This window comes from Boleophthalmus pectinirostris, unplaced genomic scaffold (genome assembly GCF_026225935.1).
Source record: "Boleophthalmus pectinirostris isolate CB_2022bp ecotype Guang Dong unplaced genomic scaffold, ASM2622593v1 HiC_scaffold_3, whole genome shotgun sequence".
In the NCBI taxonomy this organism is placed as follows: Eukaryota; Metazoa; Chordata; class Actinopteri; order Gobiiformes; family Gobiidae; genus Boleophthalmus; species Boleophthalmus pectinirostris.
In genome coordinates, this window is record NW_026571299.1 from 39674014 (window position 1) to 39693178 (window position 19165).

Here is a 19165-nt window from a genome sequence, read left to right on the forward strand (position 1 = left end):
TCTTTACTGAAAACAAAACAACAAAATGAAAAAGAAAAACCAACAATGTATTTTTCAAAACTTTCACTTGGTGTACACTAGAGGGCAATCATTTTCTTCGGTCGTCTGAAATGCACGTGACACAACAAGGAAGTCATCGCAAAATCGCAAATCGTTTCGTGGAGTTTTGTGTTTGAATGGCCTGGATATGAGAACGTAAGCAGACAAAAACAGTCATGACCGAGCAGTGGACCGAGAAGATTGGCTTTTTTTGCCGTAACCCAGTCCATTTCTTCTCCGCGACCGGGACTACAGCCGAGACGGTCCTAGCGGAGCTTCTGCGGGAGCTGCGAGATGACAGAGCCCCCGCTAATGTCAAGGTACACTGATACTGAACACTGAACAAACAAAAACAACAACGCTATCATTTGAATGTTATTTCTATCAAAATTTACCTATATATGCCAGATTATACCACAGTATTTTGTTTTTAACATAGTTTTTGTGATGATAAATGATCATGCATTTTCTCTTGACTGTTGTATCATGCAGGTTCTCTTATTGAGCCCTTTCTGCGAGCAGCCTCTGGTGCTTTGTCCTTCACACTCTGTGGGTGAGGAGACAACCCTGGAGCTTATGTCCGTGTATTCACAATGCTCTCCAAAGGCCCTCCCTCTGCGCTGTCACCTGCTATTGGCCATCACCTCAGTGGTAGTGTGCACAGACTGTGTCAGCCGCCGCTCCAGTGCCGCCCAGGACTTCCTTGAGTTGCTTTTAATGATTGTCCAAGACACCAGTGAGCTCTACGCAGACAGTACGTCCCGATCACTGAGGGCCACTGCTTGTGACTGCCTGAGGGAGTTGGAGGCCTGCTGCCCTGGTGTTTTGTCTCAGCATTTGGAGCTCCTCGGAGCACTACGACAAAAAGAAAGCTCCAGACTGCACCAGGCCTACTGTCAGTTGTACAGTCAGGTGATGAGAAATGGAGTGTATCAGCTAGCACAGGACACTGGGACTGGACCAGATAATCTGAAAGCCCTTCTAGAAGGTGATACTTCTGTAGCATGTGAAGTTACTCAAGACTCAGATTTGATGACTAGTAAAGACTTTAGTGCTCTGTCATCTCTGGTCCTGGGTCCTATGGGTGCTGTGCCCACCCTTCGTACTGGGCCTGACTGTAAAGAGCTACGCTCAGTTCTGTCTACTCTGCTTGAGGACTCATACCTGCTCACTCCTCTGGCTCAGGCTGCTCTGCTCCACAAGCTAATTGAGCTGGTTGCCATGGTTCCAGGAATCCCACCAACCATATTCAGAGCACAGCTGCTGCGGCTGCTGGGCACCACTGAGGTTTGTCTTTTATCTCTCTTCATTAAGGTCATTTTTACACGGTGACAACAAACAGATCAAGACTAGTCTGTCCTAACTTAAAAGCTTTTATCCAAGTTTTTATCCAAGCAGTACTACTGGCAGTAATGTGGTGACTTATTTTTCTGTGTTTTCTAAACTAATATACTGAGGGAAGATTAAATCAGTGACTATATTCAGTGGTCTATTATTATGAGTATTAACTAGACTAATATTGCCTCTGTTTTACCTCTGTTATTTGTTTACATAACATTTATAACCTTTTTTTTAGGTTTCTCTCCTTCACATAACTCTTCTGATGAAGAGTGCCTTCACAGATAGCCTATTCAGTGCAGAAGATGAAGCATTCCTCCTAAAACGCCTGGTTGTCCTTTCCCAGCATCCATTGCTAAGCACATCTGAAAAACTCTTTTATATGGACTGTCTCCTACATTTTCCAGAGAATCGTCCCATTGGCTGTGGGGATGAGATGCTACCAGTGCTTTTAACACCACAATTAGCAACTGCATTAGTGCCAACAGTGTTCAATGACAGTGTGACCATGCTTATGCGATTCAATCTGCTGTCTATGGTATATTTAGAGGACGGGGAGGTAGAAGATGAGGAAGGGAGGGGTCTGGCCTACTTGTATGAGCACCTGGTTACTCTGCTTGGAATTGTGGGAAATGGGGGCCACCGTGAAATAGTAACCACTTTTTTTAGAGCCTCCTTTCTTTTTCTCTCATACTTTGGTCATGTAGAAAACTACTCAAGCCAGCTGATTAAACAGCTGTGTGAACTCTACCTCGATCATACCCACTTGGCCCCTCAACTCATCAACTTAGCCAATGAGACTCAAAACAAGCTGCCAGACTCAAGCTGGACAGTGGCACTACTCCAGGGCTTTCAAAGGGCCATCAGTAATGTGCCACTCACGAAGCTAACTGCTCAAGAACTCAACTACCATCTTAAAATTATGGCTCGTGTTGCTGAGGAAAGGGACATCCCACAAGATGGCACACTCCACTTCCTGTTTGCTGTTGCCATAGCATCATCGTCGTCCCTACTCGGAAATTGGCGATTGGGCAACAGTATATTAGCGGTTTGTCGCTGTTTACTAACACACCCAGGCCTAGACACTTGGCTTGTAACTTTAGCTGATATCCTCCAGCACATGGCCACCAGCTATAGAGACACAGACATCCGGGACCACAGTCGCTTTTACTATACACTTCTCACTAACCTATCCAAAGAGAAGCTAGCTGGGATGTTAGAAAGGGGCACCGCTACAGAGGGAGATCATGTTAAGAAGAGAACACTGTCTTGCATTGTAGCTGAGAGCGAGGGCCAGGCTAGCATTTTAACCATTCAAAGGATGGAGAAAGAGGTTTTAAAACTTGTAGAACTCAAGTCTGTTGAGCCGCAACAGCTTTCAGAAGATTACAAGGACGGGCCATGTGATTCCATAGAAGCAGTGGCAGCATATAGAGCTCAATTTGACAGTCCTGACTTTGCATCAGAAGTTACCATAAATTACCATCTGGATCACAGTGAGAAAAGTGTCTCTCAGTTTGACCACCTTTACAGTATTCGTCTACACTTGAGCCTAACAGATGACCATTACGAGGAACTAAGAGACATCAGTGTACCATGTCTCTTCAGAAAAAAGCCTCCTCCCATCGTAAAACTGAAGTTAAAGCCAAGGCAGCCATACCCTACCACTCTTCACGCAAGTACCGTTTTCACCACACAAGATGGACTCACTTGGTATTCTGAACTTCCAGACATACATATCTCTTTTCAGCAGACTTTCTGTCTGGTACCTGTACCATCAGCTTGGGGTCGACTCGATAAACTTAAGCTGTTCAATGCTCTGTGGAAGGAGATCTGCTCAGAATGTGAGGATGTGGTGGAATCTGCTAAGAGTCTATTTTGCTGTCAGTTAGAAAAAGAAGAATTGGAAACATTGGTTGACAAGCATTTCAAAGCGTACCTTGTGGAGGATGATAGTGACCAGGGAGAGCTCAGAGTGTTGGTATTTTTGCCACCTTTGTCTCACATGCTGCTGAAGATCAGACGTGAAGATGATGCTGTGAACTTTGATATAGCGACAGACAACTGGCATCTTCTGCCACACATTAATTCATTTTTACAGGAAGTAACATCACAGTAAGCATCCCCAGATGACAGCTAGCAGATTATTCTTTTAATAAGCATTTTAACAAAATATCACATATCGTTAAATGTAGCCTTTTTTGAAGATTTAAAAATCTAAAATTCAATGGCATTAAATGTACAAAGCAGGTATGATGAATACAAAAGGGGAATTTCAGTATAGACAGTATCAAGTCTTATGTTTCCTTCAGTGCCTGATTTTTACTTGCATTTTTAAATATATGTGTGTGTTTTCACAGATGTTTTTGGTGTTTCAGTGACAGGAAAAGAGTGGTGGAAAGTTGAAACAAAAGATACAGAGGATTGCTTATAGTTTATTGTACAGAGCTCTAAATTAAGTAAAGGTGGATTTGCAGTAATCAATATTTGTGATTTAATTTTTTATTTTTTTGTATCCCAGCTGTTAACTTTAGAAAACATCAGCACATAGGAAACAGGGTCAATGTAATATTAAAACATTTTATTTTGTCACCAACACTGCAGTGTAATAATTAGGCTGAATCCCCTGCCATCAGGTTGGTACTAATGTTGTATAATTGGGCAAAATAATAAAACACCCACCCTGGCTAAACTATAAACGAGAGCATGAGAAGTAAATTTAAAACATATTAACCCTTAAGACATAGCATGGGAAGGTAGAGAACGTAAAGGTCTCACTGTAAACATTAAAAGGAAAAGATGTGCTACACAAAAGCCTAGGACAACAGATCATGATCATGTTCTGCACATCAGTGTATGCGTTAAATTTCCAACTCCAACTATAGATGAATCTCTCCCCTTCTCCCCATTTCAACTTTATATCATCTAAAAAGTCCATGAAAAGTCATTAAATATGTACTATAATTAAATAAGTTTGTTGAAAAATCTGAATAATCCAGATTAGATCATTTAAAATCATGTCCAAAATGATTGCCTGTATCAAAACTGATCAGTCTACCATTTATTCATTAGATAGTCCTTTGAAATTAGGTCCTGTGTTTGATGGTAAGACTATCTGCTGACTTAGGAGTTTGTCCATAATGGCGATCTCGGCGTCCCTTTTCTCCACCTCTTCTATGGGAGTCCAGGACATGTCATGCTGAAGTTTAAAAGCACCAATAAACGGGTGTGGGCAGCTCGGACCCCATTCCTGATGAACAAGGAGAACAAGATATATTCAAGAATGCCTTGGTGTAACCTTTGAATGTTCAGATTGAGTAATGCTTGTCCTCATGTCCTTCCCTCTTTTAGATAATAAAGAATAGCTCACAACAAACAATGATTCAAACTCACCTTAGGAGCGATAATAGAGAAATATTTCTGTCCAGACGGTCGTTCATAAAGGTAGTACATGTTTCCTGGTTTCTTCACTATGTTACACGCAGCATGGTGGAGGTCTGCATCTCGTTTAGCTTCTTCCAAAACCTAGACCAAAGGTTTGTGGTGTTAATAAAGTTACGTGATGAATACTATACTAGTGTTACATTGAGTACATTTTACCTTTCTGGCCTGTTCTTGAAGGTATCTGATCTGATCAGCTATGACAGTCAGTTTGTTGCAGGCATTTGCTTTGATGAAATCATCTCCCTGAGGAGAACAGAATTATGATATTGCACACAGACACATAGAATTGGGGCTATACCTTTTGTACTTGTGAAGCCAAAGCCACTAGGTCCATCGGGTCTCCTACTCTTGTGGTCTGGTAGGAACTGACCAACTCCAGACCACTGGGGTTGGGGCAGTTTTCAACCAGAGTCACTAGTCACACAAGGGTAAATAAAATAAAATAAAATAATAAATTAGGGCTGCAACTTGCTAGGACCATGATGTCTGAATAGTCTGATTAACAATAAAAAATAAAAAAAAATCTATGAGGATCCTTTACAAGGGTAAAGAGAATACTCAAAATAGTCCCCAGATGTGGCTTCAACAACCTCTAAACTATTTAATGAGATAGCATATTTAATCACATTTATAGTAGGTAGCAATGCTAAAAATGTATGATCAGCAACATTTAAGAGGAATAAGGAAACGCTAACTATGCTTATAATATGCTTACATAAGATATTGCACGTGCATGCATAAATAAGTCACTGTTCTTACTCGAGTATAGCCCAGTAGTAGTTCATGACTAGTATGCTCTAAGTTATTTTAGTACTTACCCGTGGTGGTTCTGTCAGGCTGATTCGGAAGGCTCACCGCTCGGTCCATTTTCTGTTTCACCCAAAAATGAAATTAATGTAAAGAACTGCCCCTCAGAAACTACTCTTATATCAGTCAGGTTTTGTAACTAATGTTGTTGCTGTTTCTGAGCAAATAGACAGGTTGGATAAAAGGGTCCTCAATCTCCTCCCCCTAATCATGAAAGGTTGCCTTCATTTGAGCCTGAGTAAAATTAAAACGGCAACCACAGTAAAATTTTATAAAATACACTAGTGATAATTTAATGTATGTTTATTGGCTCTGACCGTATATATTTTTGGGTATATCAGTCATACGTATTTTGGATGTATCCTGGCAAAGTTTTGATTTAGGGTTTTAATGCGGCATACACTCCACTCCCCCACAAAGAAAGCGTGATAGGTGTTGTGGTTAATGTGTGATTAGTAGAAAAAGTGCGAGATGTTCAGATAAAAAGTGCTATTAAATAAGCTATTTGTTTAAAATTACCATGTATCTTCATTTTGCTTCCATTAAAATTACTCAGCATCGGAAAATGTATAGATGTATAAGTAATCATTTATACATGCATATCCCACATATTTGGTTGAGATATTTGAAAAAAATAAAGTACATTTCTTGCCTTAGTAATCGATTTCCTATTTTTTCTGATTGTAACCGCTATGCTCTGTCAGTTTGAACAAACATTTGAAAAAGTTATAGTTTTTCCTTCAGATTATAACATTTGTCATATGTTTTGTCCTTGTGAAACAAAGGCAGGAAATGGTATGCTCATTTTTTTCAAAAATAGTTTGATTTTTGATTGAAATGAGGGTGTAAAACTCCTCTGTAACCCCACCTCCCAGAGCCCACTCCTGGCTGGAGGTTTCTTGCCCCGGCTTGTGTGAAAATCCAACATCCAACCAAGCTCTGGGACTGAGCAGTTCCCATCTTAGCAGCATGGAGCAGCTCCGTTATTTCGCCGTAGTTTTGTGTCTTTCCTGTCCCGCATTTAGCTCACCGGACACTTCTTCAGGGACCCGGCCTTTTCTGGAGCCTTATGACTTTCTGTTTGACACCGCCGTAGAAGCCTACAATAGGGGCGACTGGTTATCGGTCATCCTCAACATGGAGAAGGCTCTCAGGAATAAAGCTGCTGTACACAGGGTAAGGGCTGAGTGCCGCTTGAACTGCGCTAACCAGACCGCTTTCAGTGAGCCCCTGGCGGGCTTGGGAGTCCCTATCCCGGGGGTAGGCTCAGTGGATGATCTAGGGTTCTTTCAGAAGATTCTCAAAAGAGCAGAATGTGTGAAGTCCTGCGAAAATGAGAAACTTGGGCCACCGACTATGCATCTGGCGAGCGCAGAAACAGAGTTGGAGTTCAAGAAAAGAACGCCGTACAATTACTTACAAGTGGCTTACTTCAAGGTAAAGAAGTAATACCTGCATGTTACACATCTGAATAAGTGTTTTTCAAATAGACTATTTTTGAGTTATACGTGGATATACTTTTGAGAAAACTTCATGCTCGTACAGTGGAGCCCCAACCCCCCAAAGTGGAGCCTGCCACGTCTTAAGGTGGAGTTAGTTGTGCAGACTCCGGCTGGAGCTGTATAAGATGCACTAAAGGCCTGAAATTTAGAAATCTAGTGGCCCATCTTTACAATTATACTGCACTGGACACCTTGGGCATGTCTTTGATATGATTGCTCATTAAATAAATATTATAATCTCTGATTCCATATCAGCCCTATCTTGCTGGGTGTACTATGAATGGTATCACTGGTTTACTATATAATGAAACAAATCAGTAGAGAATTAAATTGAATTACTTGAATACATGTGTTGTGTAAACCACAAGTTTATGTACACTGTCTCAACATGTTATTATTATCATTCATATATTTAGCTAAAGCCCAGTGCAACTCTGCAACCATCTGCCTCAGTGTCATCTAGCAACTTGACTCAATAGGAGTAACTGTTATAATATGTAATATAAAATGTAATAATAATATCGTATTCACTAATACTTTTTCTTTATTCTAGATCAATAAACTGGACAAGGCAGTAGCAGCTGCAAATACATTTTTCCAGGCCAATCCCCACCACATGGAGATGAAACAGAATCTGGACTACTATAGAATGATGGATGGAGTCAAAGAAGAGGACTTTAAGGACTTGGAGATTAAGCCCCATATGGTGAGAACTTCATATTCTTATATCACCATGAAAGCTATGAAGTCACACATGTCTTTCTCACTCTCTCGTCAGGCTGAGTTTTTGCTGGGAAAACGTTACTACAGCCATGACTCTTTTGGGTTGGCTGCAGATTATTTCGAAGCAGCTCTCGATGAGTACTTCACAGCTGATAAAGAATGCAGAGTGCTGTGTGAAGGTTCCTACAATTATGACGGGTACAACTACATGGAATACAGCGCAGACCTCTTCCAAACCATGACAGGTGAGATAACTAATTTGATACTTTGACATCTAGATAAAAAAGACATTTTGTTTATTTATAGTCTCTGTGTTTGTTTGTATTAGATCATTATATGCAGCTGCTAAACTGCAAGCAGCGCTGCTCAGTAGAACTGGCCACTAATGCTGGAATGGACAAGCCCTTTGAGAATTTCCTCCCTTCTCACTTTAACTACCTACAGTTTTCATATTACAACAGTGAGTTGACTTACCTTAAATTAATTCAAGTGTGGCAGTGCTAAACCATCAAAGCAATGCATGTGTCCCAATACATATGGCATATACATTTAATATACACTATGAATAATTCATATAATTGTTGTTTGTTTGCATACAGGTGAAAACTATGAAAAAGCCATAGAGTGTGCAAAAACCTTTCTGCTTTTTCAACCCAAAGATGAGGTCATGAACCAGAACCTGGCCTACTATTCGGTAGTGCTGGGGGAGGAAAAAGCAGAGGCCATTTCAGCCAGACAGGTACAGATGGTGCTATACAAGTGAAGTAACTACTTGATCTTTTTCCATTGATTTAACAATGTTGTGACTCTGTGCTAACATTGACCTGCAAGCTGGATTGTTGTGAGGTTTGAGTTGTCAAACTCATGAGAATCCATTTTGTATGACTCACGACTAATTTGTTAGATTTCACATAATATATGGTGTGGAGCAGAAAGTGTATATTTTCTGACAAATACATTTTTTGGACATGCATCAGACCTACAGGGAAAAAATCGTCATGTCAATTGGCTTCTGCATTTTTCTAAAACTCCACTCCACTCCCATCTTTCCAAGCTACTTCAACACAGTCACTCCAGACTGTTTTCAGTCACTTCAGTAACTTTATTAATTATTATGTCTTTTTTCCAAGTTAATTATATACATTTTCATTTCATTTCAGTTTTTAAATTTTTACATTTTACCATAATCATTTTAGACTTATGTTTATAGTCATACTATACCAAAGGTTTGGGGTTTGAACACAGCTAGAATCAGTGCACACTGTCATGTCTTTAGGCAAGACCACCCAAATGAAAGTGGTGTGTGAGTAGTAAGCATCAGTCTAGTGTACCCCAAGGCAGCTCAGGCTAAAGAAGTATCTTACCACCAAGAATATGGAGTGATTGAATTAGGCATACTGTAAAACACCTTTGAAGGCACTATTCAAATCCTAGACATATTATTCTTATTATGAATACAATATTATACATTCTTCAGTAAATATAATAATTTTCAATATGAACTGAAAATAAATGCAGCACAGCTTTTGTCTGCTAAAGGCTCACTATGTTTCCTATGTCCATTAAGTCCAGCAGTAATTTAGTTTCAATGAGCTCAGTAATGTTCCAGGCTTCAAATGAAGACATTATAAGTAACTAACAGCCATTTACAGCTCTCTAGACAAACATTAGCTGAAATGCAAACCACCAAATGTCCATGACATTCCATTTTTATGCTGGAGATTATGTCTGGTGATCAAGTGAAGATTTCCCTTGGGAAGTCTGCTGCACAGAGCTGTTAAATAACCATTAGAAAGTCAAAAGAGGAAAAGAAAAGAATTCAAGTATTTAATGTATTGTTAAACTCAGGTTTGACTATGTAATGAGCATAAAATATTTAGATTAAGTTTTGTAAGTAATGTCCCATCTGAAGTGTTTTGAGCAGTATTTCTTGTATTTTATTGTTTAGGTTGTAAAGCAGTACATCCAACAGTCCATTCTAGAGAAGCAACTGCTCTATTTTGGTTATGAAGCCTTTGGCATCACATTTGTGGATCCAGTAAGTAAAGTAGTGCAGTTGATACAACTGTAAATGACAGTTTTAACCTAACTTGGATCTATTTTCAGGATTCTTGGACCCCTGAAGATGTAATGCCCAAAAAGCTTAGAGATAAGCAGAAGTAAGATTACTTCTTATCTGGAAAGTTGTATATTTGTCATTAATCTTTTGTCATTTTTCTGTGAGTTTTTAAACTCACAAGAATCCACCTTGCTGCTCAAGTTTAGCAAGATGTTGTAATAGGTAATTTTCTCATCTGGTTTATTTTAGGGCTGAGAAAGAAGCTGCCGCAAGAATTACAGAAGAAATTGGAAACCTCATGAAAGAAATTGAAACTCTGGTGGAGGAAAAGAAGAAGGACTCATCAGATTTAGCCAAGATTGTGGCACCCCAGGATGGTGAGCAAAAAATTATTTAAACATTCAAACCCAATTTGTTGATTATTATTTATGATTTATTATTGCTTTTTTTTTTTTTTCTTTTTTAACTTGTATGCTTCAGCTATTGGTGATGTTGTGCTATATGATAACATCAAGATTAGCATGACGTCCAAGCATCTTAATGGCTCAGAGAGAGTGCTACTAGATGGGGTTGTCACTGATGATGAGTGTAGAGAGCTGCAACGCCTCTCCAATGTAAGTACCTGAAACCCACTGGCATTAAACAGAAGACATTTCTTTGATTTTGTGAGGTCATTTACACCTATATATTAAATTGTATGAGGTCCTTTACACTTCTATGTTAATTGTAGCAGCGACACCAATCAATGCATGGTGTAATTGTGTCTTTGGGCAAGACATTTTAACCACCTTATGCATGTTTGAATATGGTGTGTGAGTGATTGGTGGTTTGAGTGACCAATGATGAGGACTGGCCGTCTACTACAGCCTCAGCTCCCCTGTTAGACTGCCTAAGGTATACTGTGGCTAATGAATGAATAATGACCAGTCGTGTTGTTTTGGTGTCATAGCAAAAACTAATTTTATCTTGTATCACAATTCATCATCTTAAGCATTTCTTATCATAATAATAATCATAATTATTATAATCATAAGAATGTACTAATAAACTCACTTTGTTGTATCCAAAACATTTCCAGGCAGCTGCTCTGAAAGGTGATGGCTATAGGGGGCGCCCTTCACCACATTCCCCCAGCGAGACCTTCCAAGGAGTTACAATCATGAAGGCTGTAAAGGTTTGTTTTTCTTTAGCGTATGACTTCAGTTTTCATGCTTCCCAGGGTTGACTTTGTCACTGACTGATCCTACAGCTTGGACAAGAGGGAAAGGTCCCCCTGAAGAGTGCCCGTTTGTTTTATGACCTCAGTGAAAAAGTGCGTAAGGCTGTGGAGACCTACTTCCAGCTGAAGACACCATTGTACTTCTCATATTCTCACTTGGTTTGCCGCTCTGCTATTGATGGTAAGTTCTAAATGCACCTAACTGCATAAGTTTAATTCATATTAGATTGTATTTGTGTGGTTCTCAAGCAGTATTCTCTGGTACACGAAGTCCTCTGCCATTTAATATAAAAAAAATAAACATTACAATTTTTATTAATGCTTTTGTCCTACTTTGGGTTAATCCTTAAGTGTTTTGTTTTAATCCTTCCTAAGGTAGATCTTAAAATTGGGATTTTTTTCAAGACCTGACTATTTAAATCTGTTGTATGTGGTTGTGTAGAGAACCAGGATAATCGCAGTGATCTGAGCCACCCTGTTCATGTGGACAACTGTGTGCTGGTGTCTGAGCTGAATGAGTGCATTAAAGAGCCGCCAGCATATACACATCGAGACTACAGGTGAGCATGGGTACACTGAAGTGTTTACACTGACAATAGTCCAGTAACAATGAGTTCTTCCTTATAGTGCTATCCTTTATCTCAATGAAGATTTTGAAGGTGGAGACTTCATTTTCACTGAGCTGGATGCCAAAACTGTTACGGTATGTACACTGTAATTTATCATCCACTTTCACATGTTTTAAATACGGTCGAACAGCCTTAGTATTTCAATAAAATATTAAATAATACTTTTATAATGAGGTCAAGACTAAGATACTTTATGCATTTGTATGTGAGCATGCTGCCATGGTTTGTTTTGCTCATGTGATCATTTGATTGCAGGCTGAAGTCCGGCCCCGGTGTGGTCGTGTGGTTGGGTTTGGATCGGGGAAGGAGAATCCTCATGGAGTCAGAGCTGTCACTAAAGGCCAGAGGTGTGCTGTGGCCCTGTGGTTTACTCTAGATCCTGCTCACGAGGAAAAGGTAAGTTAATTTTGTTGACAAATGAAAATAACACTGCTAAAAGGAATAGTCTATAATGTAGCCTACAAATGTCAAAAAGTATTTTATTAACTACCTTGTTTGAAAAATCATATTTCACCAAACAGTTTGAAGTAACAAAACATGTTAATTTGTATTTATTTATTTTTATTAACAGGAAAGAATACAAGCTGGTGATATGCTGAAGATGTTTGCCACACCTGTGAATAGTGAGTTCAGCCAACAGGTCCCTGCAGCAACAGAGTCTGACAGCCCCACTCCACCCCACCAGGTGGCAGCAGACGCTAAGAAAAATGGTGATGGAGCAGACTCATCTAAAGAATCAATAGATACACCAAAGGAACAAAAAGCACCAGCAGCAAAGAAGACCAAAGTGGACACAAATGATAAATCAAAAGTAAAGAGTAAAACTGGAGACAAGAGTAAAGCAGCTGATAAGAGCAGTAAGACTAAAGCAAAAGCCAAAGAAACAACAAAAGCACCAGCCAAACAGGCAGACAAACAGAATTCCAAATCTACAGCAAAACAGACTGCCAAATCAACTAAAGGTAAAGCATCAAAATCTGCACACAGCAAAGAAGAACTGTGATATTTGTCTGGTTTAGTTTTTATGTCTACTGCCATTTCTACTAAAAAGGGGAAAGACTATCAAGGGACTGCTGTATGAATTATGATGCCACTCGGATTTTCAAGTGTACCACTGTTTACAGAAAATACTAAATTAATTTTATTGTGGTAGTTTTATATTTCTGTTTGCAGAATGGCCAAAATAAAATTTTAAGTTTCATAAAATATACGTTTCTGTGTTAAACATTAATTTTTTATATTTTCAAGCAACTTTAGACCTCATGCAGAACTGTTTTTATGTGTTTTTGAGTTTTACAAAGTCCTCAGTCATATAAATGAATCAAGTTCAGTACAGTTATATTTTATGTGAGAAGGCATGGAACCATGGAGATATCATCTGAACCCTTGCAATGTAGCAAGTATTACAATGTATTGCAAAGCATTACTACATTAGTATAGAGATTTGACTGCCTCATGAACAGCTAACAGTCTAAGTCATTTAGTTTAGTTTAGTTTAGATGTTTGTACACCTTTAAGAAAAAAGTTTAGGTGGGACTGTACTAGTTTCTTGCGTTGTGCTATATGTAGCGGCATGTGTGTGGTGTACGCTCAGTGCTGTCTTTGTAACGCCTTCCTTCACTTTGACTAAGAGATAGAGAGTGACAGTGGCCACTTTGTTTGCCTGTGTGTCTGTGCCTCTGGATCTGCTCATTGTTTGTGCAGTGTGTGGGTGTGTGTGCTGGTGATGGGTAGTACAGTAGACGACACAAGACTGAGCTGAGATTGGTACGCCATTCTCTCACTCTTCAGCCCACAGGCCATCGCAACACATTTTCATAACTATCAAAAGTTCTTCAGTTTCATCTCCACAATCATCCATATGTTTGTAGCTGGTCGCCATGGAAACAAAGTTTGGGTGGGCCGCAGTGGGGTGTAGAGATGAGATTAACTGTGTGACTTGTACTGGGTTAAAGGAAGTAGAACAGCAGGCAATGGAGAACTGACTTGACCTCTGTGACAATACACAACATTTTTTTAAAAATCCGTTACTTGGTATTGAGATACAAATTATCCTGGTGGGCATACTGTCAAATATATATATATAATTTAAAAAAAATCTGAATCTGATTTTCTGAAGAGACCCTGTTCAAACTACAACAATAAATATTATAATGCACAGTTAAATATGTTGAGTGTTTTTTATTTTATTTTATTTTTTATGGAAGGTAGTTTTAATGTGTGTTTATAATGTGGCATTTAACATTATGGGAAGCACACTGGTAGAACAGCCAGCCAGCAAAGATGCTTTTTATTTTCTTGCTTTTTAATGGCTGTAATTAAGCATGTTGTGTGTGACACCTCCTTTAGCTGAACATGAAAGGGAAAAAGCTCTGTTGCCATTAGTGTCTGTCCATCTCTGCTGTGCTTGTGTCTAAAACCAACCTTGTGTTAGTAAGACAGAGGCCAGTATTGTTGTGCTGCTGCTCTGATGGATGTCTTACTGATGACTTCATTGTGTCATGAACTGTCCCCTTATCCTTTTATAGGATGGACCACAGTGGTGCCGGCTCGGGCATGGAACCATCCCGGAGTGGAGCAGCGTTCCAGACACACCCAGTATGTATAGCTGTTTCAGTTTAAAATAAATTTTTTTATTTTCATGATCAAGTTGTTGTAGTGTTGGTATATGCATTTCAGGAGATCCAAACACACTAGTCAGCAAATGGTGGGAAAAATAGACATAGCTTCTCCCTCACGAGCAAGCACATACATGAGACATTTTTGGAATCGCAACTATAAAAAAGGTGCCAGAGAGTGTGAGAAAGGTTGACTAGACACCCATATACGAACTGTGCTCTTTCAATGTAGCACAAATGTAATCCATGGGTTTCAGTTGATTTGAAGCTTGGGATATTGATATTTAAAACTGGGCTGTCTTTGGTGGTGAATGGTCCTCAAAATGGTAGCTACAGCGGTCAGAAGTAGTGTGACTAGATCCTATGTTTACGTTTAATATCTTAAGGCAGTTGAAGCAATTTTCACCTCCTTTTTCTGCACGCAGTTACTCAGCTGTAGTCTAAGCAGGGATGCCCAGACTGTCCTTTCCATGCACAGTTCCTCCATTTCCTCCAGAGGATGTCAGACGTTCCCAGACTGAGAGCTATGCGACATTAGACCAGGTCTCAACCTGGTGGAACATGCACAGAATTTCTTCCAGGGAGGTGTACAGGCAGCATTTGAAAAAGGATGTCCGGAACATTTCATCTGTCTACATAGATGTGGAGGAGCAGCAGCTCTAGTCCAAAGAAACTCATTTTTGACTACGTATATCCAAGCTCTTGTTCTTTTGGACATCAAACTCGAGATTAAACCTAAAATGAAACCTAAATGCCAGTGCTCTGTGTGAGTAGCACTCATGCTATACAGCAAGAAGGTTCCAGGTTTAATTCCCTGGTTGCCTGGGCCTTTCTTTATGGAGTTTGCATTTTTCTCCTCGTGTCTGGATGGGTTTCTCTAGGCACTCCAGTTTCCCCCATCAAGCCAAAACATGCACCATAAATACAGTCCTCCAGCTAAGATAGTCCTGACCAAGCCTAGCAACATGATCTCAGAGATGGGTCCCTAAACCTTACACTGTGGCGATCACTGCTCCTGAGGTAATGTCCCAGTGGTATTGAAGGATGAGTTAAATGCAGAGGGACAGGGACAATAAAAGTAGACCTTACTTTAAAGGGAACTTATACTGAAAATGAACTGTCAAACTGTCAGAAATCACTGGCTTGCACACAGCCAGGTAATGTCAGGCAGGTGGCACATATGTGTGCACGAACAGCTTGGAATTTGACCTAGTTCACATGGAGAAGACGATCACATCAAGAGGAGTGACTGCAAGAACCACTAAAGGTGATGTCAAGAGCACTTTTACACTGCCATGTTATTTCCCGTTTGTTGTCCCTTCAAATGATTCACTCACTACTTTATGATTTTTTTCTTCTCCTTCTATGTAGCTAAAATGTTTGAAAGTAATTCTTTTGCAGAGATCACAGAAACCCATCATATTTTTAGATTTTTCCATAGACAAACATCTGTGCTTTGTCTAGAGGTCTGAGAACTTAGTTTTGATGTGATATTACCAATCATCAATGTAACCTGAAAACCTGGGAATGTAGCCGTGCTCTTGGTGGTTTGAAAGAGGCTCTACAATAACAATGGAACCTATGTTGCCAACATCTTAATCTGCATAATAAGGACACAAGTAATAATAAGTTTTTCTCATTTTCAGTATTTGGACATGTATAATGTGAAAGCTCAGACCCTCAAGAATACAGTCACTGAACTGCAGAGGCCACGCTAGCACCGATAGAAAAATATGTTTTGTTTTTTTTTACTGTCGCTTCTTCACAGATCTGACCTGTAACTTGCTTCTGCCCCCAGTTTGTCTCTATGGAAATAGTTTAATGCCATACTGTGGTACATTTTCAGAGAAAGCAATACCATATTGACAAGCAAGTGGAAGACCCCTTACCAAAAAAGTTACATAATGAAACTTTAAACATAATTAACTTTAATTCTTAAAAATAGCAGCTTATAGTGCATTAGTGCTATGGGGGTAAAAATGGGAATGACATACATCATATTACTAAGCTACTCAGCCAACTGCTCATATATTTACAAAGGCTTTAGTATAAGTGTATTTTTAGACTCTTAAACTCTCTTGTATAGAAAAACCCTTGAGGCGGGCAGTGGCACTAGAAGATTTCCTGCTTTATTCTGTTCCCTCTTGTTCCCCTCTTCCTCTCCGGTTTTCTTTGAGGACCACATCAGTGCTTTGAGGAATTCAGGAGGGCGGATAGAGTGGGGCATGCAGGTGCAGAACATTTGGTCCCTGAAAATGCATGACGCATCCGGGTTTATCAGAGGTAGAGGCAGGAAGAGGAGGGCAGACAAAGCAGTCATAAACACTGGTAGGGTGAAAGTGGGAAAAAAGATAACATTTAAGTGTACTGAAGTGGAGAAGTAAGTGTACAGTGGAATTGTGTGCATTTTACAAAATGACATCATAATTCTCTATTTTAAATTGCTTAATTTCATGTAAAATAATGAATACTTTCTTGAACAAAACAGTATAAAAGGCAAAAACAGAAGGTCATGGAGGACAAAGAGCAGTGGAGACAGAGGAGGGAAGCCTGTTGGAGCTAATTAGAGTTATAAAAGGGGCCAGGGCAGTAGTGACAGTGGTACGTGGAGGAGAGGGAGGGGTTAGAGACTCCACAGTGCTGGGAACCAGAACAGGGCTACTCCACAGTGGAGAGAGCTGAGGCTCAGAGCCACGCAGAAATACACTCACTGTAATATAGGTGAGCTATGAGTCCGGCATAAAGTATTTGAGTCTTTACATGTGCGGTTCTACATATAAAGATTATGTGGTCCTTTTCTGTTACAGTAGGTCTCTTGCCATGAAAACGTCTGGGAGGTCCTGTATGGTTGGGAACTCTCGCCTCTTGTTAGTCACAACACACTGTGGTCTTTGATCAGCTCAGCTGACTCCTAAGCTCAGCTTAGTGCTGCAAGGCTCTGGAAAATGTGAGGTGAGAGAGGAATATGATGGAGCCACAGCAGCCAGCGAAGCACGTAGCCCTGGTTCTCACCATACTACACACAGAGCATCAGGAGGGGTTCAGCTGTAGTCAGCCATGAACACTGGGTCATATAGTCCATTTAGCAAACACGAGGATGAGAGGAGCAACAATGCCTACAAGATAATTGTGGAATGTTTTTCAATAGATGTGACACTTCAACTTAAAATTGGATGAATCTGAAGTATCATTGATCTGCAATTACATGCATAGGACCACCTCAGTTTTAGCTCTTAGGTCATTCCTTTCTCCTTTAGAAGTTGCTGCTTGTGCCGTAGAAAAGCCATGTTTCACTTGTCTCCACAAAAGCAAACTTGCTATCTTCTGAGGAGCTCTTGAGCTGGACAAAAAGACGCACTCAACTAAATAATTCATTATACTTCATTAGCATCATAAAAACAATGTGTTTTGAAGGTGAAAAAAACACTTGACATGCTGGAATGATGGGTCATTAAAGTCCGTAGCATAGTCCTTCATGAGAATATTCACATGTCAGTCCATGTGATTGGTGCAGGTGTTCTCACAACCAGAAAAAAATAGTTCAACATCAATTTGAACAGTGGGGTGTTAAGTGATCTACTAAAAACTAAAATGATCTATAGGCTATGTTGGGTTATGTAATTTTTCTCCAATGCTGTTTTCATGTCCACATGTTTTTCACAGTTACCTTGGCAGCACTGACTAATCCGCTGGGCCTCTGACATCTTCATTATGTGTGTGTATGTGAGTGTGGCCGTGAGATAATACCACTGGTCATTTTACGCCTTGGACACACAAGATAACATTAGGAAGGGGTCAAGTCACTAAAGCCAGTGAAGCTGAACTTTTAATTGAAGCGGCCTAACTTCAAAACAGCAGGTGAGCGGATGTAAAATCAGTGAAACACACAAGCACACAAACACTGTTTAACATACTATTATAGCCTTGATGCTTGCTCAACTACACAATTCCACTGTTGGTACAAATACAGAAAAACTAACAAACATTGTCAACAATGTTTGCTGACAAATTACACAGTGCAGTCAATTACAAATTGATTTTATTTACTTTTATTTACAAATTTTGTTAGTGTGTTTTGTGTGTGAGTATACCTCCCCCTATAGCAGATCGACCAGTAGACATTTGTTTTGGTCCAAATCGAGCACTTTTAGCCTGCTCTGAACACTTGTTTTTCTTCTCTTTCCTCCTCTCTGTCTGGATCAGCTGACCCCTGTGTCTAGACCCTGCTACCACCACTGGAGCAGCTACTCAGATCTCACAGCCCTGAGCATGAGGTCAGTGAGGCATGAAGTTACACAGACAATAAATATTCAAGAAATAATTCTTTCATACAAAATCACATATGAAAATGTTTTATGTATACTAATTTTAAACAAATGCCTGCTTTTGTGTGAGGTCACATGCATTTTTACATGGCCTGTTGTTTTTCATTCTGTACTAGGTTCAAGTACTAGGTTCATTCAGTTACCTCCAGATATTAAAGCTGCTTCGTCATTTTGAATAGGTACCTTCCTGTTCATGCCGATGTTCCACTGCATTTTCATTATACATGAAGCCATTATTGTAAAAGGATGTAAAAGGAAGAGTAAAGAACATGACTGCTTTACACTGTGTGTGTCCGTGTGTGTGTGTGTGTGTCTGTGTGTGTGTCTCCATGTGCGTGTGTGTGTGCGTGTGTGTGCATGTGCAGTCTTGGGTGAGACATGTCTCTTACTGATGTGAGAAAACTGTCTTAGGGCTCTAGTGTACTGAGGCTAATTGACAATAATATTTAACTTACTCAGAAG

At 39.8% G+C, this 19165-nt stretch overlaps 3 protein-coding genes across 5 annotated transcripts; 2 read left to right on the top strand and 1 right to left on the bottom strand.

The window, feature by feature from the left end:
- The first annotated feature begins 94 nt into the window (after positions 1–94).
- Positions 95–3857, top strand: ap5b1 (adaptor related protein complex 5 subunit beta 1). The gene is made up of 3 exons (XM_020936873.2): positions 95–359; positions 532–1326; positions 1616–3857. Exons 1-3 carry the CDS (start codon positions 216–218, stop codon positions 3494–3496), a joined length of 2820 nt encoding a protein of 939 aa, XP_020792532.1. The 5' UTR covers positions 95–215; the 3' UTR covers positions 3497–3857.
- An 86-nt stretch (positions 3858–3943) lies between these two features.
- cunh1orf50 (chromosome unknown C1orf50 homolog) lies at positions 3944–5821 on the bottom strand. The gene is made up of 5 exons (XM_020936874.2): positions 5640–5821; positions 5120–5235; positions 4978–5064; positions 4771–4902; positions 3944–4627 (listed from the first exon to the last, which is right to left on the bottom strand). The coding sequence occupies exons 1-5, from the start codon at positions 5686–5688 to the stop codon at positions 4439–4441; spliced, it is 573 nt and encodes a 190-aa protein (XP_020792533.2). The 5' UTR covers positions 5689–5821; the 3' UTR covers positions 3944–4438.
- Positions 5822–5840: 19 nt separating this feature from the next.
- Positions 5841–18963, top strand: p3h1 (prolyl 3-hydroxylase 1). Of its 3 annotated transcripts, XM_055160434.1 has the most exons (19): positions 5841–7065; positions 7684–7836; positions 7909–8098; positions 8182–8313; positions 8453–8592; positions 9802–9891; positions 9960–10012; positions 10162–10289; positions 10393–10526; positions 10991–11086; positions 11162–11312; positions 11574–11691; positions 11759–11834; positions 12016–12156; positions 12332–12722; positions 14289–14358; positions 18042–18236; positions 18582–18652; positions 18820–18944. In XM_055160434.1, the coding sequence occupies exons 1-17, from the start codon at positions 6598–6600 to the stop codon at positions 18061–18063; spliced, it is 2553 nt and encodes an 850-aa protein (XP_055016409.1). In that variant the 5' UTR covers positions 5841–6597; the 3' UTR covers positions 18064–18236; positions 18582–18652; positions 18820–18944. The 3 variants fall into 3 exon arrangements, with proteins under 3 accessions (XP_055016409.1, XP_020792523.2, XP_055016410.1); XM_020936864.2 differs by having other exon boundaries at positions 18582–18963; XM_055160435.1 differs by having other exon boundaries at positions 5841–6804; positions 18582–18963.
- The last annotated feature ends 202 nt before the right edge of the window (positions 18964–19165 follow it).